Source organism: Cladophialophora yegresii (assembly GCF_000585515.1).
Source record: "Cladophialophora yegresii CBS 114405 chromosome Unknown aczIN-supercont1.6, whole genome shotgun sequence".
Classification (NCBI taxonomy): domain Eukaryota; kingdom Fungi; phylum Ascomycota; class Eurotiomycetes; order Chaetothyriales; family Herpotrichiellaceae; genus Cladophialophora; species Cladophialophora yegresii.
In genome coordinates, this window is record NW_006913050.1 from 2,521,698 (window position 1) to 2,543,516 (window position 21,819).

General features: G+C 54.1%; 7 protein-coding genes across 7 annotated transcripts; 3 read left to right on the forward strand and 4 right to left on the reverse strand.

Annotated features, from left to right (window-relative positions):
• Positions 1 to 852: 852 nt before the first annotated feature.
• A1O7_08941 (actin-like protein 3) lies at positions 853 to 2,114 on the forward strand (the record flags this gene model as incomplete). The annotated part of the gene is made up of 2 exons (XM_007762930.1): positions 853 to 1,164; positions 1,215 to 2,114. 2 exons carry the CDS (start codon positions 853 to 855, stop codon positions 2,112 to 2,114), a joined length of 1,212 nt encoding a protein of 403 aa, XP_007761120.1.
• A 1,014-nt stretch (positions 2,115 to 3,128) lies between these two features.
• On the forward strand, positions 3,129 to 4,437 carry A1O7_08942 (uncharacterized protein; the record flags this gene model as incomplete). The annotated part of the gene is made up of 2 exons (XM_007762931.1): positions 3,129 to 3,631; positions 3,687 to 4,437. The coding sequence occupies 2 exons, from the start codon at positions 3,129 to 3,131 to the stop codon at positions 4,435 to 4,437; spliced, it is 1,254 nt and encodes a 417-aa protein (XP_007761121.1).
• A 1,599-nt stretch (positions 4,438 to 6,036) lies between these two features.
• Positions 6,037 to 7,477, reverse strand: A1O7_08943 (uncharacterized protein; the record flags this gene model as incomplete). Its single annotated transcript, XM_007762932.1, has 2 exons — positions 6,037 to 6,610; positions 6,726 to 7,477. 2 exons carry the CDS (start codon positions 7,475 to 7,477, stop codon positions 6,037 to 6,039), a joined length of 1,326 nt encoding a protein of 441 aa, XP_007761122.1.
• Positions 7,478 to 8,671: 1,194 nt separating this feature from the next.
• A1O7_08944 (uncharacterized protein) lies at positions 8,672 to 11,829 on the reverse strand (the record flags this gene model as incomplete). The annotated part of the gene is made up of 2 exons (XM_007762933.1): positions 8,672 to 11,326; positions 11,374 to 11,829. The coding sequence occupies 2 exons, from the start codon at positions 11,827 to 11,829 to the stop codon at positions 8,672 to 8,674; spliced, it is 3,111 nt and encodes a 1,036-aa protein (XP_007761123.1).
• Positions 11,830 to 12,249: 420 nt separating this feature from the next.
• A1O7_08945 (uncharacterized protein) lies at positions 12,250 to 14,286 on the reverse strand (the record flags this gene model as incomplete). Its single annotated transcript, XM_007762934.1, has 1 exon — positions 12,250 to 14,286. The coding sequence occupies one exon, from the start codon at positions 14,284 to 14,286 to the stop codon at positions 12,250 to 12,252; it is 2,037 nt and encodes a 678-aa protein (XP_007761124.1).
• A 630-nt stretch (positions 14,287 to 14,916) lies between these two features.
• Positions 14,917 to 17,642, reverse strand: A1O7_08946 (uncharacterized protein; the record flags this gene model as incomplete). Its single annotated transcript, XM_007762935.1, has 3 exons — positions 14,917 to 16,467; positions 16,519 to 16,658; positions 16,709 to 17,642. 3 exons carry the CDS (start codon positions 17,640 to 17,642, stop codon positions 14,917 to 14,919), a joined length of 2,625 nt encoding a protein of 874 aa, XP_007761125.1.
• Positions 17,643 to 19,538: 1,896 nt separating this feature from the next.
• A1O7_08947 (uncharacterized protein) lies at positions 19,539 to 21,485 on the forward strand (the record flags this gene model as incomplete). The annotated part of the gene is made up of 1 exon (XM_007762936.1): positions 19,539 to 21,485. The coding sequence occupies one exon, from the start codon at positions 19,539 to 19,541 to the stop codon at positions 21,483 to 21,485; it is 1,947 nt and encodes a 648-aa protein (XP_007761126.1).
• Positions 21,486 to 21,819: the final 334 nt, after the last annotated feature.

Below are 21,819 nucleotides of genomic sequence, written 5' to 3' on the forward strand. Positions count from 1 at the left end.
ACCCGCTTGGTGACGGCGAGGTGAAGATACAGTAGGAAAGTAAGGGACACCTCAGGATAGGCTCACTCTGGCTCTATTTGGGCGGCACGGGGAATAGAAGCTGCCCATCCACATGTCATTTTTCTGACTCGCGCTTGCACTGACTGCCCTAAAGCTGCTTAGATGCGCTGTCAGCTGATTGCTAGAACTACGCACATGGCAAGTCCGTTGTTGAGGTGGCAGGATGCTGCAATAATTGGGACTATCAGTCCTGAATGACAGGTGTGTGAAAGAGCAATCACGAAACTCACCAGGGCACATCGCCGGGGACGCCAAGTCGGGGATTTCGTCGGTTTGCGAGAGTCACGTGGATGACATAATCACCGCCCACTTTGCATCGTGGGTGCGTCGCCAGTCAGCCCACTAACTAAACCATTGCTGTCATCTCACTGTCCCCCAATCCAGTGTCGTTCTCGAAGCTGCCTGCGAAAGGTGCTGGCGGATACAGGAAAGTGCCCCCTCTCAGGCTCAGACATTCTTCTCTCCCCGCCGGCGATGCTCCTTCACACCAGCATTAAGTCACCGTAGCCACCCTTCTCCCTCCACCCTGCCCGCTGCGTGACCGGCTGTCCTCGAGTTTGTGCGCAACCGGCCCCTCAATATGGCGGCCCAAACCCCAGCCGTTGTCATGGACAAGTGAGTGTCTCTGCGGTCGCAACGAGAAGCATGATAACTGATGTATCGCAGCGGAACTGGGTTCTCTAAGCTGGGTCCGATCATTTCCTTCGAGCCCGTAGCTGGTCCTCTAACCTGGTTGTTATAGGGTTCGCCGGAAATGACGCTCCTTCCTTCGTCTTCCCTACCGCCATTGCAATGAAAGGTGCCGGTGGCGGGGCAGCAGGATCAGGCTCGGGGAGACCAGCAGTTGCAAACAAGCCTTCATACCTTACTGGCGGTGCCGGACCCAGCTCCAATCTGGCAGGCAAGCGGGGGACCGAGGATCTCGACTTTTTCATCGGAGATGAGGCATTGGCTGCATCGGCTGGCCCGGGATACAGCATAAATTACCCTATCCGACATGGCCAAATCGAGAACTGGGACTACATGGAACGATTCTGGTCAAATTCCATATTCAAGTATCTGAGAGTCGAGCCAGAAGACCACTACTTCCTCCTGACAGAGCCGGTGAGTTACGGTTGTTCCTTGCTGGGTTGGACCAGGCTGATCATTCGCAGCCTCTGAACCCCCCCGAGAATCGTGAGAACACCGCCGAGATCATGTTCGAATCCTTTAATTGCGCTGGTCTATACATTGCCGTGCAAGCGGTGCTAGCATTGGCCGCCTCGTGGACATCTTCGAAAGTCACAGATAGATCTCTGACGGGGACTGTCATCGATTCCGGCGACGGCGTCACCCACATTATTCCAGTCGCGGAGGGGTATGTCATTGGCTCCTCGATCAAAAGCATACCGATAGCGGGGCGAGACATCACATATTTCGTGCAAAGCCTGCTTCGAGACAGAGGAGAAGCAGATAGCAGTCTGAAGACTGCGGAGCGGGTCAAGGAAGAGTACTGCTATGTCTGTCCGGACATTGTTAAAGAGTTTGCGCGATACGACAAGGAACCTGACCGATTCCTCAAACACACTGTGACGCAACCAAACGGAAGGACCCTTACAATTGACGTGGGCTACGAGCGATTTCTTGCTCCCGAGATCTTCTTCAACCCCGAAATCTACTCGTCCGACTTTCTTACACCCCTGCCAACCGTGGTGGACGGAGTGATCCAATCCTCGCCCATCGACGTGCGGAGAGGTCTCTACAAGAACATTGTCTTGTCTGGCGGTTCAACGTTGTACAAGGACTTTGGTCGAAGATTGCAGCGAGATATCAGACACTTGGTAGATGCACGCATCAGAGCATCTGAAGCGCGCAGTGGTGGCGCCAAGAGCGGTGGACTAGACGTGCAAGTCGTGACACACAAGCGACAAAGACACGGACCTTGGTTTGGAGGCAGTTTGCTGGGACAGACGCCAGAATTCAGGAGTTATTGCCATACCAAAGCCGAGTACGACGAGATCGGACCGAGCATTGTCAGGCGATTCGCTTTACTGGGCGGCCCAGGTAGTTCTTAGGCCCACGGATGCGCCTCACGAGATAGAGAGTGGGAATGTGGATAAAAGTCGTCAAGCAAGCGCCCTTGACGTCGAATTTCGGTTGCTCATCAACCCGAATACTTTTGACTGCTCGATCGAATGATCCTTAGCCCCGTCGCACCTAAGAAGCAACCAAGCAAAGGTGAAATAGTGTGGACGCCACAAGCTAATTGCTGACATAATCGCTTGAAATGGGTTTGCACTTCTGTGAGGATGATGCCACAACGACGCCGCGGCTTTTCGAGGCAACAGCTACGAAATCGTTCTTGTCCCTGATGGGCTGGCTATATATAGCTTGATTGGTAGCGATGAGGTCGCCGGTCGCTGCCAGGTGTAGTGGGGTTTTTACTGTAGGAGGCCCAACTCGGAGATTGCTTGAACGCAAGGATATCCCGACCACCCTCTTTCCACTCTTTACCGTTCTGATTCCGGCTTTCTGGGCTCGCGGAAAGGACAGAAGCCAAGCGTGCGCCCAGCAGCTGCCATGGCATCCGGACGAGAGTCGTCGGCTCCGATGCCAATATGTTTCATGATGCAAAACCCGGGTTCGCGTCAAAGTCACCGGGAGAAGCACCTACAGATCGCGGCAGCTCGAAGCCATGCAGCCAAATACATCGCCCGAGAGGCTCGGTGGAAAAGACAAGTAAAGTAAGCAGAAGGATCCCAGGCTAAACGGACGTATGGTTGACCCAGCCCCACTGCAGTTGGCGCCAGGAGAAGGACTCTCAATCGTCTGGCCGAAGCCCATCGGCAGACAAGGCATTTGATGACGGCGAAGTACAACATGACTCTCCAATCGTGCTCCGGACCGCTCTATCCCAGAACAAAAGAGACCCATTCTCTCCATACGACGCGTCACTGCATCCGACCATTTTCCAGGACCTCATCGAGTACGGTAAGTAAAGTCACTACCCCTACGCCTGAGGCGGATATCCTCTGTTGCTCGAGTCCGCTGCATTCCTGCTGTGCATCGTGCTCTGCTGATACCACCTAATGGAAGCGTACGACACTTTATGGCCTGGTGTTGTCGAGGTCTCGGGGAATCCAGCCGTGCACCCGGGTCGACGAGAATGGCGTTTGGCTGCTCAAGAAAATCCAGCCGTCTACCATGTCCACCTCGCCAGCGTGGCCGACTTTGGAAAGGCGATGTACCATTCACATGGGCTCAGTAACGAATTCGACAGGCTGAGGTTGTTCCACCATACCAAGGCGCTTGGGTTGGTGAGACAGATGATACAATCCATGGGCGCCGACGGGGTACCGTCCGATGCCCTTGTCATGGCGGTATACAACCTTTCCTACCAGGCTACAGGCTGGGACTATCGCATCGTTCCCGAAAGTCATCCTCCTTCGCCAGCATTCAAGGCCCGATTCCTGGGCGGCTACGGGAGGAAAGTTCCGCATGACGACCACATCCGCGCCATGAATACTCTCATCCGGGCGAAAGGTGGATTGCATAAGGTCGAACTCGCTGGGATCGCGGAGATGATCTGGCTGTGGGTAGTATCTGTTGAGCAAGGAGGTGCTATGCTAACGATGTGGTCAAACTAGATGGAGCCTGGACAATTGTTCGGCTCACCTTAGGACCCCGGACTTCCCACTTCTTAAGCAATACGAGGCACACTTGACGAACTACAGGAGGAATATGGCGCCCTCGGTCTGCGAAGGGCCATCCGAAGGGCAGGGTTCTGCGTTTCTAGTCCTTCCGCAGAAGGGCGACATTGGCAGACTCCGCGACTGTTTGCTTTGTACAGCGGCCCTCACTGTCGAGTTCGGCGCCGTGGGAGAACGTGGTGAGAGGACATATGCATTTCGGCGACTCGTGAGAATTGCCCGCGCAAATCATCACCAACTGCTGAGCCTTCCAGCGGACACTAATGACCAGGACACTCACGACAGGCTGATATTCTCGATAACGCGGCTTGCTGCGCTGCTGTACCATGACATCGTCATTTTCCCTCAAATCGATACCTCCGGGATCAAGCCCCGGCTGGCCGAGCAGTTAATGCACCTCCTGACTGAAAGATCCCGGGACCTGTTCCCAGGGGCAGGACGAAATGAGTATCGTGGCTTGGTCGTTTGGGCTCTCCTCCTAGGGAGTATCGGATCCACATGGACGAGAAACCGCACCTGGTTTGTCGAGCAGTTGCACTGGCGAAGCCAGGCTCTTGGGATTGAAACATTTGCTGAGCTCAAGACTTCCATGTTGGAGTATCTCTGGTTTGTGAACATGGACGGACCTGCTCTGCGAGCGTGGACAGAGCGAGAGGCCGCCATGCTCCCGTCATACGAAGATGGGTGATTACTGCCGTCGGTCGCAATTTCAGCCCTATGGAACGTGAGATGAGGCCGATTTCAGCTGTGAGCTCAGGAGGGCTGCCCTGGAACTCACGGGCATGAACAGTTGTGACACCGGCAATACTCCAAGACGGACTAACTATCCTCCTGCACGTGCGACGTCGCTTCATGTTTCAATATCTCGCCTGTCCGATGGTGAAAGCTAGCAAGAGCTCATTTATACTCTCCTAAACCAGGGATACAACAAGAATAGAATGTCGCGCTACTTAATGTCGCGCCAGTCCCCAGCACCCGAGGAGTCCGTGGAATACCTACTTTATATGCAAGTCTAATACCCACCGAGAAAGATGTTTAGCACCCCTTTAACGAATAACACTCTCGCCCACAACAAGACAAGCACGGAAGCTTAGTCCACGCAAGAACAAAAACTCCACTACAGCCCCTGCTCGAATAGGGCATTGTAGCGAGAGTTTCATGTTATAACAGCAGCTCGTTGTTAGATTGGGCTATATCCGGTGGTTTTGGCGGACCAGCCGGTCTACTCCCATCTCGCGGCATCATTTTGAAGCCGCCGATTTGACTGATCCTGTCAAGTAGGCGAACGGATTTATTGTTGGTTATGGGACGGTACAACACGGGTGTTGGCGAGATTGCTGTCGCTGGGATTCGAATGGTGGGTGTGGTCGACACAACTCGTCACTGGCACGCCTTCTAGCCCGGTGCTAGTTTGATCTCAACCAGCGAGGAAATTGTTGACAGAAAGTTGGTGACTACACTCTTTTAGGTGAAGAGGTCGTGAAGAAAGATGATTGGGTTGGTGTCGGTACTGGTGCTGGAATACTGCCAGACCCGGTATCTACCCATTTGGTAGGATCAACAGTGGTGGTGCAGTACGAGGAGTTCCACCGTCTCTTCGTCACCAGCAGTACCATGTCCCAGCGATGTCTTTCGCCAAACGGACCAGACGACAACTTCAGCAACTCCGCAACGGGACACCATCGATCACAACATGATGGTCTACGTCCAGCTTCCTGCCAGGCCCTCTGCGTAAGCCAACCCGTTCGATCACATCCCCGGACGTACACGAGATGGTCGGAACATCCTTGGGCATACAGAGTTGTCTTGGAAGAGCTGGACGCCACGTAATCAGAATGGCTCCGCTGCTGCTTGGACTTTGCAATAATGAAGCACTCGGCCGAGCTGCTTAAATATGGACCGCGAACAAGATACCAAGCATGGAAGAGAACCCCTGCTAATATCCGGAGTTCGAAATAGGTACCTAGGCGTTTGGACTGCTATCCCTCTGGAGAAAGTTTGGAAAGCCCTATCCCAAAGACCTACCCCGAAGGATAAGCCCATACTCGTTGAGATTCGGTTGCCTCGCCTAACAGCGGCTCGTGACTCTCGAGGCAGGAACCTGCGCTGAGGCAAAGGAAAGAGACATGCTCAAAGCCCTTGACCAGGGCACGGTGCTGCATCGCTGCATGGCTTTCAGACCTCAAGCTTGTCCTCAGTACAGCACATCTTTACTGTATGTAGCTTCGACAACCTTCTCCTACCCTCTGACATACGCAAGGCCGTGGCCGGCCACTACACTCCCCACTCACCTCGTACTCCAGCCCGGCCAGATCTCCTCCGCCAGCCTCTTCACCAAGTCCAACTTCTCCCACATGGTCTCCCTTGTCATGCCCACGCCGCCCTCGGAATGATCACTCGCAAACCCACACTGCGGGCTCACGGCCAAATTGTCCCTCAGCGCATCCTCGCGCGTACGGCCCCCGCCCTGACCCTCCGCAATCACGTCCGCGGCCTGATACACGCGATCCTTCAAGGCTTCGAGACTTTCCATCTCGGCCGACTTGGTCGTCACGACGCCCAGCACCACGGCTTTTTCGCGAGGCAGGTATTTCAAGGGCGTGAAGTCACCGGCCCGGGGCGAGTCGAACTCCAGATAAAACACACTGTAAGGCGTCTCGGTGAAGATCTTCTGGGCGATGCGCTCGTAACTCCCGCTCGCGAGGCCGACCCCGTTGGGGAAATTGCCTCTGCAAATGTGTATCCCCACCGTCAAGTCGGGTGGTAAGTGTGCCACGGCGTCGGTGTGCGACTTGATGTATAATTCTAACAGACGGTCGAGATCGACGTTCTCGGCTTTGCACGTCGCGATCCATTCCTCGCTGCGAAAGTCGTCAGTTAGTCATTGTGTGGCACCTCTCTTCCGCGGGAAAGACGAAGGAGGAGCCCAAGCGAAAGCAACAACAGCAGCATTCGCAGCAGCAGGGCGCAACTCACTCGCAAAAGAAACTCAAATTCGGGTCATCGACCTGCACGACGCGCAAACCGGCATCATACAGCGTGCGGATCTCCCGGCGGAGCGCCGCGCTCAGATCGCCCAACAACGCTTCATCACTGCCGTACAGGTCCTTGTCGAACGGCTCCTTCAATTGCACATGCCACCACCCCGGCGGCGGGACCGTCATTTTGCAATCCCCCCACCTGTCCGCGGGTAACAGACTTCTCAAGAACAGCCAGTCGTCCAGGTATGCCGACTTGGCATGCCGCACGGGGTTCGCCGTCGGAAATCCCGCATCACGGCCCTTGACGCCCCACTCCAGCAGGGGGCGGTTCGTGGGAAACCCCGCCCGGAAGTGCTCCAGAGGGGTGTACCGCATCTCGAAACCGGCGAGGGACTCGAAGAAGTTGCCGTAGAAGATGCTGCGTTCGTATTCGCCCGTCGTGATGGGGAGGATGCCCCGGGAGAGTTGGTCCGACACCACGGCCTTGATGGCGTGGTCTTGTTCCCTTTTGAGGAGGGTCTCGGGGTCGGCGTCGGCATCGCCAGTATTTTGGACTTGAGCATGTCCGGTGGGAATGTCGTTTTCGTGCTTGACTCCGTCTTCGCCTTTGTCCTCGCCTTGGCTCTCGCCAGCCCGAGACCCCGCCCGGAGATTATCACGCGGGAGGAGAGCCCTACGGCGTGCCTCGACAAGCGATTTTGGCCGGAGGAGGGATCCCACCTGGTCGGCGCGGAAGGGGGGTGCCATGGCGAGATACGTATCGTACGTAGACAGACAGACGAACACGGGAGGTCCCACAGAGTCCGAAGGACGCAGTAATTACGCAGGGATCAGAGTCAGAGTAAGCAACTCAGCCGGTAAACGGACGCTGCAGAGCACTGTGGCCGGGACTGTGGACGTGATTTCAACCTCTTTGAAGGTGTGTGATCAATGAGTCTTGACTTCTGATTCGTGATTCTTGATATAAGATGCAGGATATCAAATGCAAAGGAGCATACTTGACACAAGAGCCGTCGACGTAAGTAGCCACCTATTAACCGATAACCAGGCAGGCAGGCTGGCAGGCAGGCAAGTCGGTCATATATCTATAGGGGCACAACCAACCCACATGGAGTGGAATGAGTGGGTCAGGACTCTACTCGGTACAAGATACTCCGTACTCTGACGGGGATACTTACATAGCAGTAGGTATGGTGGAGACGTTGCCCTTCTCCACAGGTTGAACCTCGGGCGGGGCACACAGAAGCAGGCAGATGTGCTGTACCTCGTACCGTCGCTGTCGCTCTCACGACCGGGAAGGATATACGTCCGCGACTCCGTACTTTCTGCCTTCTACCCTGGGCTCTCAAACTACTTTAGTGGACAGTCGATAACCTCGGATTCCGGATTAAGGCGGGAGGGCTCCGCTCCGTGTATGGTACTGTACCCTAACAGTTCTTCTAGCTTGCGGCTGGATGTGGACGGGATATGCCATGGACGACACGGCACGACCTATCAAGGGATTCGTCTTCTTGGCCGACACCGGTATGGGATACGGGGATATTACTCCTGGACTTGTGGAGACGGATGCTAGTACGCATCAGGACGAAGTACGAGTACAGATTGTGGGTGAAAGTGTAGTATGTAGTGGTGCTGTGACGATGAACCGTGGGAAACGTATCGATCCAAGCAAGGGCATCTGCATCTTGTAATGAAGGATAAGACCGAAGAAAGGCGGCAAAGGCGACAAAGGCAAGAAAAGCCAGAAAACCAACCGGGGAAGCCTAATTTGCGATGCAATGGACATTCGTATCTATGTAGAACAGGAGCTGTCAGCTCGGTGGTAGTAACACGTCCGCAACCATTCTAACATGGTCACAGAGATGAGCTGCTAGCCGTCTCATATTCCACGCAAAGCGAATGCTCATCATGGCACATGAATCCTCGCGAACCTCTAGCTCCTCAAGGCACATAAAGCCGCACGAACCCCTGCACGGCTCGCCGACAAGTCACACAGTTTCCAAAGTTGTTGAGCGCCAGGCTGACGCGGCAGTCCTCGCACACACAGAGACAGCGACACGGCCATGCAATGATCGTCCTCGACGAGACCTGGCAGACCACACAAGGCGGACCCAGCTGTGTGGAAGGGTCATCATCGTTCTCCGTCGGGCCACGCAACGGAGGAGCGGTCGCATGCTTCTTTCGCCGCTCGAGAATGAGGGACTCTAGGACTTCTGCTTCCTCGGTCGGTGTCAGTGGTCGAGGGCCTTTGGCCTCCGGCTCCGTATATAAGGAGACTGCCGGAACTTTGCCCATGTGGTCATGGTGGTGGGGGGTCCGTCCTGCCAGCAGGATCTTGGCCCGCTCGGCTTCGAGTTCACGACGATAGCGGGAGCGAGTCATGATCCCAGGCGAGTCGGCTGACGCACTGGCCAGCAGGTGAGATGAAAGAATCCGGGCTTCTTCCCGGGACGCCGTGTCTTTGGGATTGAGAAGCCTGGCAAGTGTGATAGCGTCGAGTGGTGAATCCGAGAAGGTTTCTGGCGTCGACTCTCGAGTCTGGATTTGTGAAAAAGACCACATCGGCCCTGAGGATGTCTGCGTTGGGGTTCTCGTACCCTCGGGCTCTGATTCCCATTCGTCTTCGTGGACGCTGCTGCTGCTGCTCGCGTCGGTGGACATCGAAACCACGCTCGTAACATCATCAAGATCGTCTGCATGTGACGGCTGGTACTCGCCGCTCTCGTCTTTGGTGCCAAACCAGCCACCGGATTTCCACCAGTCGTACAGCTTGGCGTCGAGAAGTTCATCAATTCTCTGTCCGGAGAACTCGGTCATCAGCCGCCTCCTCATTTCCGGCTCAATATCGACTTCGTCAGTTCGGGGTATCGTGAGCTTGCCATCTTCCCTTAGGACCCAAAAGTCAAGAGTCCCTGTGATGGTCGTATTGCGCTCGGCATTCATCTTTTTCAATGACCTGCCGACCAGGCGTCTCAGCCAGCGAGGCCGCGCCGTGATGCCAATCGTGTCCAACAAAACACCAAACCCAAATCCGATGTATCCAGCCGTTAAAAACATGATACCCCGAAGGTAAATCATAAGCAAGTAGAACCTTGTCGTCCGTTGTACAGCCCCAACGCCTCCATTGCGCGGGGTAGGGTATACGAAAGAATCTTTCCCTTCCAATTCGTTTTCCTTTTTGTCGAATTTCCGTTCCTTGCCAAAGCCGGACTCCCAAACACCTCCTTTGTCAGTCCCTCCGGGACTCGAAGGTGGCAAGCCGTATTCTTCCAGGATTTGAAACTGCTGCCCATTCTGAAGGGTGCCGGCACCTTGAAAGGGACCCTTTTCACGCATTGCCGAGTCAAACTCGTCGAGTCGATCTTCCTCCAGCCAAGTGAACTGTCGAACTTCGACGGCCCGGCCTTCATTCAAGAAGACCGCTTCGGACGCGGCAGTCAGTGCGGCAAACCCAACACGAAGAAGTGCTGTATAAAAGTCCTCGTACCAGCGGATGTTGATGCCACGGGTCTGGACTGCGGCTTGAAGGTTGTCGTGAGCTATGGCGAAACGTTCCTTGAGGCTCGTTGGTTGCGGAATGTGTGGGTTGGTCCCCAGGGATATCGCAGTCAAGGTGAGCGCAATGAGGTAAATGACCAGACAAACTGCAACGCCAACCAGTATCGCCATATGGGGGAGGAAGCCAACAATAGCAACCGTAGGGAAATGCAGGAGGCTGCTGACAGGGCGGTTGTCGCCGTTCTCTCCACTTCGGACCATGACACTCGTGGTAAACAAGCCCCATACAAAAGAACCCATGAAGGCCATTCCCCAAACTGCAGTATTGACGAGGCGCCATTGACGTTGTTTGCCCAGGACAGCAATTACGTGAGACGATAAGGAGTTGCAGCATGATAGCAGAGTGACCAAGAGAACTTCGACTGGCACGTTGACTCGATCCAGGATGTGGGGACCTGTGAGGGCCGCGGTAGCATCCGCGAGTGCCAGTATAGTGCCCGAGGCCGGTATCGTAGGGGAGGAGTCTGCTTGTGAGAATCCTGAGGCGGTCGTGTTGCTACTGCTCGAGGCCTTGACGGTGTTAAAATAGCCAAGCCCCAGAGTGTGGGAGATCATCGTCTCGGCTTCGGCGAACGCCAGTGAATGCTCGAAGACCGACATGCCCACTTCCGTCATGGTCGGGATCTGTTGCAGCGAGCAAGAGAGGCTGTCGACAACATGAGACAAACTCAGACGCAGGAACGAAGGCCAGAGAAGCGAGAAGGACCCATATGGCGCCCGAACGTCTGGGCTCGGTCTGCTCATCCCAACTGCTGCACAGGCATCTGCATCTGTGGACTGGAAGAGTAGCGTCGATGTAAAAGTGTGAAGGCGCCCGCCGTCCGTGGACCAGTCTAGCAGGCTGTATTTGTTATTGTCTCCATGTCGGTACAGTGAGTAGTCCGGAGACGTTTGGCATCGGATAGCCTGGAGAAGCGAGTGGATCTGGCTGGCGAAAAGTAGAATGGGTAGTATTCGCAAAGCTAGCCTCTTCGTCCAGGTCAGCTGGATGCGTTGGCGGGAAGCGCCATAGACCCCAATGCGATTAAGGATGAGCGCCTGTCATGGTCAGCAGGTGAGTCCAAACACTTGTGAGACTTTCATACCATGGCAAAGCATGTGAAGGCCCATCTCGACGTCAGATAGTGCAGCATGCCCCAGTATGACTTGAATGTGCTCGCCTGAAAAGCCTCTGCAAAGAAGGCCGCCCAGCTCTCTGCGCCTGCTTCGCCGACTGCTTGCGCCGCAGCTTCTGCCATGACTTGTCCTCCTGCAGCACCCTCAGCCAGCGGCGGGCCTCCTCTTGTGAAGATGTTAATGCCCAAGCCCTCCACGAATACCTGGTGCCATATGAAAAGAACTGCCCGGTCAATCAGCGAAGCGAACCGGAGTGGGAAGCAAAGGAGCTGTTCGGCAGTTGGCAGACTAAACGACGAGGTCACATCTGCCGCGGCTGTCTTGAAGGCTGTCAGATTCAAAAGTGAAGGGGAGGCAGTTATCGGTCCCTGCGCCTGGGTGAGTGAAGAGGCCGCCTGTGCCGCCGTTGATTCGACCGTGACCATGTCTTCGAGATGTCTCTGCCCGCGCCTGCGGGTGACGAGGGGCTTTCAATGCATGGGTTGTGATATGGCGTCAGTCACATTGACAATGTCTTCTCGATCATTGGAACAAGCGTAGTCGATGGCTGAGCAACTCATGCACCGCAAGAAGGAAACACTTGATTAACTATCCATCGAGGATGCGGCTATCGGAAGGAAACCAGTTCGGTCGAACCAAGAGCCGAAGACCGGCTGAGAGGCGGACGGGCTTCGGATCTGAGATGGCGTGGCGTCACTCCCCTGTTACTTCGTGCTCATTCAACGCTCACATGCTGTTTACCATACTACAGTAAATGCAGAGTCTTGTGTAGTTACATATACAACGCAACCATGATCACTTTCCAACTCTACAGTCGACCGTCCGCGAAACACAAAACTTCAGCCTCACGAAACTCCCGCTTCGTGCTTCTCGGCGTCCCATGTGTCTAAGAATGATCCCAGGTCATCTATCGCGCCGTCTAGATCGAAGTCGTCGTTCTCGATCAGACCGAGCATTCGTTGTTTTTGCGCATGTTGCTTCGTCGATGCCGAGCTAATATTGTTCGAGGCAGATACTCCTGTGGAGTGTTGCGAGGAAGCCTTAAGAATACTCCGCGACAACGCTGCCCGGGCCGTCCTTGGGAATGTGTCATCCTGCGGAAGCGATTTGTGACCTTCGTTCTTGTCCAGTTGCAGATCATCACCGTACTCAAATACTGTTTTGGAAATGCCCGTATCTTCTTGACTCGGAGGAGTAGCTTTCGAAACTTTCAAAGCTGACTTGATAGATCTTGACGACTTCTCTTCAACTACAAAGACGTGTCGTTTCCTGCTTTTTGATGCACCCGTCTTCTTTGCGGCGGCGGAAGGCATTGCTTCCCAGGCAGCGCCGGATACCGCTCGCAAAGTTTTAGTGGGAGCTGTTGGGTCGTCTGATACCAGCAGTGGATCCACAATGCCTTTGGTTATCTCCTGTGGGGAGTGGATGGAAGCGTCTTCATCTTCGACTTGTGGCTCGGACAGAGCTTGTGGGTCAGGCATCGCAGCATTGTGTTTATCAATATGTCCAGAATCGTCTGAGGGGTGCACTAGATCAGTCGGGTTGTCATGATTGCCCGCCAGACCAGACGCTGGCCCGCCATGATGGGAGCTGTCACGAAGCATTTGATCGTGACTTGAGAAATTGGAAGGTAGCGAAGGTAGAATGGGAGCTTCGGGGAGCTGAGCTGACGGAAGCTCGGCCATTATACTTGACCCCGTTGCCTCCTTCTCCAAAGAAGGAGGTCCGACCTCTTGGGGCCCTGGTAGAGGCATTTCTTGTGCTGTCTTCAGAGGGGCCGAAGCGTCGCTGGAGGCGGGATGGACGTCTGCCACGCCTTTCAAAGAACTCTCGTCGCGAGCCTCAGATGGCGAAAGTCCGGGTATGTGTCGACATGGCCCCTGCGCATCGGCTCGACCAGCAGGAGCAGAGTCTGAATCCGTGACAGCCGTTGTAGGCTGATCTGTCGTACGCTTCGACCGTAAGATTGCGTATTCCGCTCTAGATTGGTCTGTCCAGGCTGGTTTTGCATTGCTGTCACGTTGCAGGAGTGGTGTTTGACGTAGCCTTTGTTTCGAAGGTGAACTGGGGGAATGTGTTGCCTTTTCGTCAGGCGGCCCAGTTCGCGACTTCGTAGAAGACGGCGAGCTTGTTAAGTGCTGCTTGACCGGTTTTGAAGGCGATATAGGGGGACGAGGGAGGTAACTGTAATTGGAGCTAGTAATAACTGCACCGGACCGAGCGCCGGGGCCCGTAAAAGGCCGAGAATTGTCTCCTTGGTTCACTTTTCTTTCGCTCGGTGATGGCGGCGTAGGCTCAGGATGTAAACCAACTGCTGCCTTGTATGCTTCGTTTGTCTTCAACCAGTCTTCGACCTTGGGGTCCCTGGAGGCGAGCTCCTCGTCAGAAACAGAAATATCTGGAGTTCTTCGCTTTCCTGTACAGCTCAGCATCAACCCTCGGTTATTTTCGTGAGGGTCCTTCTTTTGCCCTGTGGGGTATATATCTGCTTTGGCGGCCGCCTGACCCTCTTGCTTCCCTGCCGATGTTGGTGAAGCCCGATCCGTCAGATTGGTAGGGTTGGTGAACTGCTCAGATCTCGCTTGACTGGTTGTACGTTCATCGATACGGGTGACTTTCTGTTTGGACCAAGGATTTTGCCATCCGTCGCCAAACGGACCTCTCAGTCCAGCCGTAAGAATGAACACAGGCTGTCCACGCAGGTACGCCGTCGCGTGCGCCTCGATCCGTCGTCGCTTCGCCGCTCTCTGCTCCTCGCTCTCTTCAATCCCACCATCCTTATCAAAGATCACGACTGTGTCCTTGCAAATAGGAATTTCGTCGGCGCAGATTGGTGAAACTGGTCTAGGGTATTCAGGTGCCCTAGGTCTAACGATGGGCATGACTGACCGGTTCAGGGATCCAGTGACCGCTTGCTTACCCCAGAAGAAGTACGAAGAGAAAAACGCTGAATGACACAAACGCTGAATGCATCGAAAGTCGCAGAAAACAGCGTGTGATACCGCTAGTAGTGGTGGTGGGTTGGTGACAATGGTGGCTAGTGGAGGTGGCTGAATTGATCTTTACGCGTGACGTGACGCGCGCCTAATGACCCTACACTCGTCCGTATTTCTCTCATATTTTGCACTTCGCGGATAATTACGTAACCAAGCGGAAGAGATTGATCAGAGCGTCCAATGATCGTACAACCCATCATAAACTTCTACAACCATTTGGAACATTCAACTATTGACAAAACCATGCAGGTGTCGTGGATGCGTGATTACTATCTGCCTACTAGCCCTACAGTCGACTATCTAAGTATTCTCGGTTCTGCTTACAGGGGCACACAGCCTGGGGATGCAAGAATTTTGTGCCACGAGAAAAGGGACTCGTGAGGTCGGCAGCCATCGTAATATCCTCCACCCCACCACACTGTAAACCACTCCAGGATTAAACTCGTTGAAGGAAAGGGTATCGATGCAAGCAATTGACCGTCAAGCAAGAAAACATATCTGTTATTCTTTCCGACCTTACTGGGTCACTCCGTCGTAGTAGGTGCCACTGGGGTTGGGCTTGCTCAAGTTAGCGGTGCCGCTGTTACCACCCGAGCTGCCGAAAGCCTGGTCAACCTGATTGCTGAAACCAGCTGTAGCATGGCTGGGATTGGCGGCGGACATCGGGTTGCTCGCTGCGGTTGTGCCAGAAACAGCCGACATGTCATCACCGGTGTTGGGGTGATTGCCTCCGCGAATTCTGCCCGCGGCCGTATCATGGGGCTTCCTGGTGACTTTGCCGGGTTTGGGGAGGTCGGAAGACTCCTTGGCACTACCAATACTGAAGATAGGAGATTCCCATCGGTCGCCCTTGCGAGCCAATTCCTTGTACTCGGTAGCCTTGGTTGAAACACCACCAGGCAGGTTGATATGTTTGAACATGGAATCTTCCTTGGTGACTGCGACATTGACGTTGGTCTTCGAAGCCTTGTCCTTAGCCTTCTCCTTCTTCTCGGTCATCTTCTTTTGGTAGGAGTTGAGGTAAGATTGCCAAACATTCGGTGCATTCTCAGGATCGTCCTTCGCCGCCTGCTTGCTGCGTTCCACATCTTGGTGCACGCTATAAGCAAAAGCGTCAGCTTTGGTGAAGGTATCTCTGATCTGCTTTTCGAGAACTTTCTGAATGACCGGCTTCATGACCTTAAGCAACAATGGCTTGGCAATGGTGAACAACAGCTTGTGGTTGGACTGCTTGATCTTCACACTCAGATTCTTAATCGTGACGTCGACTTTGTCCACAGCGACGAAATGGGTGCGGTCGCTAGCGGTCGCATTGCGAGCAGAGATTTTGAAGCTGAAACCCTCGCCGCCGAGGAAGATGTCCATGACACCCTTGTCAGTGATGGACGGGAATCCTTGCTTCCTCTTGATGTAGTAGGCAACGTCTCGAAGGTCCATCTGGACACCAGAGCCTGCAATGGTGACCTTGTTATCCCTCTTGTTGGAGACTCCCTTGCGCCCCATGCGGAAGTAGTTGTCACTTCCGAACTCGAGTACATTGGGGAACAGGTTATCACTTTCGATGACGAGGTTTTCGACGACAGCATCAATCATGGGGTCCGAGACCTCAATCCTGGGAATGGGGATGTAGCGAGTGTTCTCGAAGATCTCGGGGATGATGACCTCTGTGATATCCTTGACCAGGTGAGGCTTGAAGGTGGCCTTGCCATTCTCATCATTGCCAAGATCCAAGAATAGCTTCTGCACAGCGTCTCCGAAAGCCTTGTTCTGCGGATCCTGGTCGAACTGATCCGCGAGGAACTTGATCTCATCGAGGATACGATCGGTGTGGTCTCGGTAGCGGTCGCGGAGGAGGAAACGGCCCTTATCATGCAGACGATTGTACTCATCGGTGGCTTCATCCTGAAGAATGTATCCCTGCTCCTGAAGGCACTTGCGAATATATCGGTCGACAGCCTTGAACCAATCCTTGAGTTCTGGGTCACGATCGGCATCGCGGTAAATAGTATTCAATGCATCGAAGAAGTCATCAGTGCTGGTATAGTTGGCGAAGCGTTCAATGAGAGTCTTGAACTTGGTTAGCGCGTCTTTGTTATCGCGAATGGCAGCTATACAAACCTTCAAGTTAGCCTCTGCACTTTGCAAACGATTATCTCCATGAGCACCTTTGACAGTCCCAGCAGATTGCGAGGTCAAGTTGTTGGCGTGACCGCCGTACTCTTCTGCGAGAGAGAGCAAGGTATCGATAGCTTGGCGATCTGAAAGTTGTTAGCTTCTATCTCCACTCAAACCCGAGGAGACGACGTACAGTCTGAATGGCCTTGGATCTCAACCACCATCTTCTTTAGACGCCAGATGGTCTGGTCACGACGCTCTTGCGGGAATTTCTTGTTGGCATAGTTCTTCGTTTTTTGAGCCGTCGCATTCTTGGCTTTCTTTGCGTCTTCCTTGCGCTCGTCTGGAACATTTTGGTCTGCACGAGACTGTAGGTGATCTGCAGCATTCTGCAAGCCTGAGACGCCAGCTTCACGGTTGTCCTGGCTTGGGTGTTGCTGGGCGGTATCTGCGCCTTGGTTGGCGGCTTCCCTCATGTCATCGCGGCTGAGGGGCGAGTTCTTGTTGAAGGTGTCACGTGCCTGGTTCCGAATGTTCTCCCGCGACAAGTCGGGAACGTCATGCCAGGTGTTATCTTCAGCCGGGTCGTCAATCTGGTTCAGCCGATCTTCAGACGGGTTGACTTTGCCGGCGACATTCTGAGCGGCGTCACCAGCGACATCGCGCATGAGGGTGACGGCATCGCTGAGGAGTTTGCGGAACTGGCCATTGGAGAGAACAAGTCTGCCAAGTGTCTTGAGGCCGTCAAGAGCTTGATCACCGTGTTGCCGGGCGGTGTCCTTGTCCGTGGGGGCATTGGGGAGGCTGGTGTTAGTGGCGTCAAGGTTCTGGGTGTCCCAAATGAATTCCTGAAGCAGGTTTCCGTCGTTCTTCGACAAGAGAAGTCGCTGAGCTTGGCGAATGACCTCTCTCAAGTCACCGACGAGCTCGCGACCCTCGCTTGAGAGCTTCGAAGACGGTGAGGAGAGGAATTTAGAGGTGATGGCGCTGTTCAGGGCAACATCGATTTGCTTGTTCGAAGGGACCTTGCCGTTGGAGAAGGCTTGGAAAATGCCGTAGAGCTGGAGCTTCGAATTGATGTCCTTCTCCTTGACGGCGTTGTCGGTAGGACGATTGACCGTCGCCATGATGAAGGTGGACCAATGGAAAACTATGCGAAATGGGTATCACAACGATAGCAAGGGAAAAAGAAACTGCGGACGCTGGCGCAGTTGCAATACTGGGGTAGTCTTCGAGTTTGTGTGAAGGTGTGGACGTGGTCGGGAAGATGCGATGAGTTTTGTGTGAGGATAATATGAAAGCCAGAAGAACAGGGCAGAGAAGAGGAGAAGTGATGTAGTCATGAGTGAAGGCGGCAGAGGCCCGTGTTGCATTACCTCACTGACCGCTCACTGGGAAACCGGTGGCACCAGGCGTCACCGAAGCACGCGCACATGGTGCTGTTTGTTCCAAGTTTGGGAAGGATCTAACCATGATCTCGCTGGAATCAACCAGGGATCGGCACAGAGTGTGGCTTGCCTCCAGTCGAACAAGCCAAGCGCCATGTCGACAACAGGCCGAAAGGGACCAGCTGAACGAATTAAGGTGGAGCCCGCTTCCGAAGTTGATCGCGGAGGAGAAACAAAGCCAACCATGACATCACCAGCCACAAGAACGGGGTTTGCCTGCTCTAGCACCATCCAGCGGCTGCTTTTCACGCCTACCACAGTACTGCGTTCCTTGAGCTTTGTCGTCGCTCTCGAGTGTTGCAAGCCTGTTTGCAATTCTTGCAAACCGTCCGATCCTCAGATGGTCTTCATTTTGAGCCAGACTACGGAGTAAGCGAGCGAGGAATCCACCTGAGGGTAGCCCAAACAAAGCGACTGTCGAGACCTCATTTAGTTCTTACGTTCTCGTTTTGATATTCTGTCGCTGGCCCCCAGCCGCTAAGCTGAGCATGAGGACTTGTACCTGTACTTTACTCGTAGCTCGTAGCTCATAGTACGATCGGGTCTATTGTGTACGCCAAGCGAAGGTGCAGACCGAAAGTCGTCGAATCACCCGATTCGATGTCACCACTGTACCACCTCGCTGCGAGCGTGCCCGGACTCACTTTCGAGATCAAGCCACTGTCATCACGAGCTCAACCATCAAGTCACTTAGTGCTCCCCATGAGTGACCTATGAACATTTCGTGGCCGCGAGGTGTGGAGAGTGGTCGTCATCGCCTGCCTTAGGCCAAGGTTCATCGCGATCAGGCCAGGAAGACTCCGCAGCCGATCGGGGGACTGGAAAATCTTCCGTACTGTGGTACTGTGGACTATCTACCAGATGACGTTTAACGTCGATGGAATCGCAAGGCTTGATACGGATCATTTTCCACCACTTAGATGTTAGCTCTAAATCTCGCTGGGTGTGCGTGTGGCTGAAGCAGCTACCGCCACGCTTACCTCAGTTTCCTGTCACGTGGCAGCGCGAATCCGCCTGAACGCGCTTTCTCCCCGCCTCCATTTCAGCCTCGGATTCCTCCGTAGTTACTGCGTAGACATGTCCAGCTGCCGTTCACTAACAACGCATCTTTCTTTATCGACCTCCGTCAAAGACCTTTAGCCGATCACGAGTGCCAGTCTTATTCCCCTGATGGTACGATACTTTGGCATCTCCCCAATCTTGCAGCATGGCAAGGTCCTCCAGAGTTGGGGCTCCTAAACGTCCATTCCGTGAACAGAAGAAGCAGATGAGGCTGCAGTTCTCGCCTCTGCCCTCGTCATCGCCCGCGAAAGAGAACTACAGCGCCGCCGTGCAAGATCGACTGGCTGGTATAGCCTTCGAAGGTGCAAAAGATCCAGCTCGGGCAGCCCATGGGCGGTCGCCAGAGCCAGTATCTTTACTCAGCCCCAAGCCTTCTTCCCAGGCTGAAGGTGACACTCAAGGTATGGTAGCGTACTTGCACTGGGGATAACAGGCTGATCATTCTCAGGGGCTGGTCAAATGTCTCCGCATGCCTCTTTCCCATCCTCGCTCACCCACGATCGCGTCTCTCACATGCGGTTGGCAAGTGACTCCGATGAAGACGATTTGGTAACGCCAGCTCAGAAGAGACGCAAGGTTTCCAATGCCTTACCGGTTGTTCAAACGCCTACATCAATGCCATCGCGACGATCTACGCGGTTGCATCAGGGCTCGTCCTCTCCACTGAGATCAAGGACATTGATCGCGGATGAAGACGTATCCGACGAACTGCAAAGCTCACCACCGAGAAGGAGCTCCGGTAGGCTGCGACGGGGATTGTCAGCCCGCACGGCACGCACCACCATTTCAGAGTCTTCCCACGGACACGCCTCGCCTCCCGTCCTCTCTTCCGCCAATAGACAGCCGACATTGTCCGATATTGGATCGCCAGAATCAAGTGACGACGATGTGGTCATGGTAACGAAACCTGCCCCCCGGAGGAAATCAAGAGTAGACATGGACGATCCTTTTGTCGTTAACGACGACCAATTGACGGCTTCTGCAGACGAGGAGCATCCCAGGACGAAAACACCGAAGAAAGGCAAGCCTAGAGGTGATGTTTTTGTCGTGAGCGATGATGAGGTTGAATATGTCTCTTCTGAAGATGAAAGCGAGGACGACGGCGTGCATCCCGCTGTCAGATCCCGTCCGCATTCATCAATGCCCAAATCTTCATCTAAACGCCGCAGGCGGACCCGACAGGAGCAGGACGAGCTTGACGAAGATCTCCAGGATCTGCAAGACTCAGGCCAGCAGATCCCGCACACCGAAGCGCGCCGGACGAGAGGCGGCCCGGTGACTACTGAGAGAGACAAAACAAGGGAGCACTTTGACCTTCTGAAACGAAGACGAGCGGGCGCGAAGATTACTCGCATTGCTGACTCAGATGACGACGAAAGCGATGAAACTGCGGAGGCTGCTGACATCGATTTGATCGGCGAGCCACATGATGACCTGGCCGATGAGCAGTCGGACACAAGTGTAATAGACTTGGACGTACACGACCGAGAAGTGGAGCACGACGTGGACGAAGACGATTTCATTGAATACGATAACGAAGGCAGGCATGGTCGACCACATCAGGACATCCCTCTGCAGTTCACTTCTTTCGCGTCTAAGAAGCCAAAGGAATTGTTCATTCACATAATCGAGTGGATGGTGAAGAACAAAATTGCGCCGGCGTTCAACCGGGAAGACCCTGTCTACAACTTGGCTTTTAGTCGAGTAGATGACCAAGTGCGGGCCCAAGCAGGAAGCAGATTGATCTCTTCTGCGTGGGGAAACGAGTTCAAGCACACGATCTTGGCCAGGCCGTACATGAGGGTAGTAGCACTCCCAGGCGAAGACGAAGACCACATGCGCACGTGTGATGCTTGCAATCGGACGAACAACCCGGCTCGGTACGAATTTGTCTTCAGTGGCGAGCCCTACTACAGGAAGACATTGGAACCTGTCGATGACTCGGATGATGAAGAGGGTGAGAAGGAGGAAGAGGACGAGGCAAGAGCTGACAAGAATGATAATATTACTTATGACGATGCGGGTCATTCGATCGCCTCGTCGAACACACGCTTCTTCCTCGGTCGTTTTTGCGCTGCCAACGCCGAGATGGGCCACAAGTTAACGCATTGGAAATATCACCTGAACGAGTCTCTCATGGCGTATCTGGAATCGCAAGGCGTGTTGTCCGCGGAGGCGATCGTCGCTCGCGAGAAAATGAACAAGAAGAAGCGTGAAAAAGAAGCGGAGAACATTGTGGACAGCATGGAAGAGACAGGCGTTATTGATACCTTCTGGAAAGAGTTTGAGAACGATCTCAACGATGCAAGGTTGGGTATGGAGGACTTTGAAAAGAGAGGCGGCCGAACGAAGGGGAGGGCGGGCGCCATTCGAGCGAAGAGTGGCAGGTTAGTGAGGGAATGGGACAAGGATAGAGTGAAAGTGGCAGTGGCGCTGGACTCTGATTCAGAGGGTGAGTGAAGGCGATTTCAGGAGAGGACGGATAGGTAAAATCCTACTCGGGGAGTCCTGCGTACTGGCCTCGACACAGGAGCTCTCTACTTGTGCCCATTTGAAGCTCTGGACAGACGGCTTTGCTACCCAGTCACGGTCAATGAGTGGATGAGCGCATGGCCACGGAGCACCGTGAAGGTCTGGAAAGGAGTGATGTGTACAGGAAGCGGATCTTTGCTGGTGTAGGTTTCCCTGGATATGCCATGCTCAGCTCTCTATGATCAACGACATACGCACCGAATAGCCCTATAGCACGAATCACAAATCAGAGCATCTTTGAGTTCCAATGTCCGATTATGGT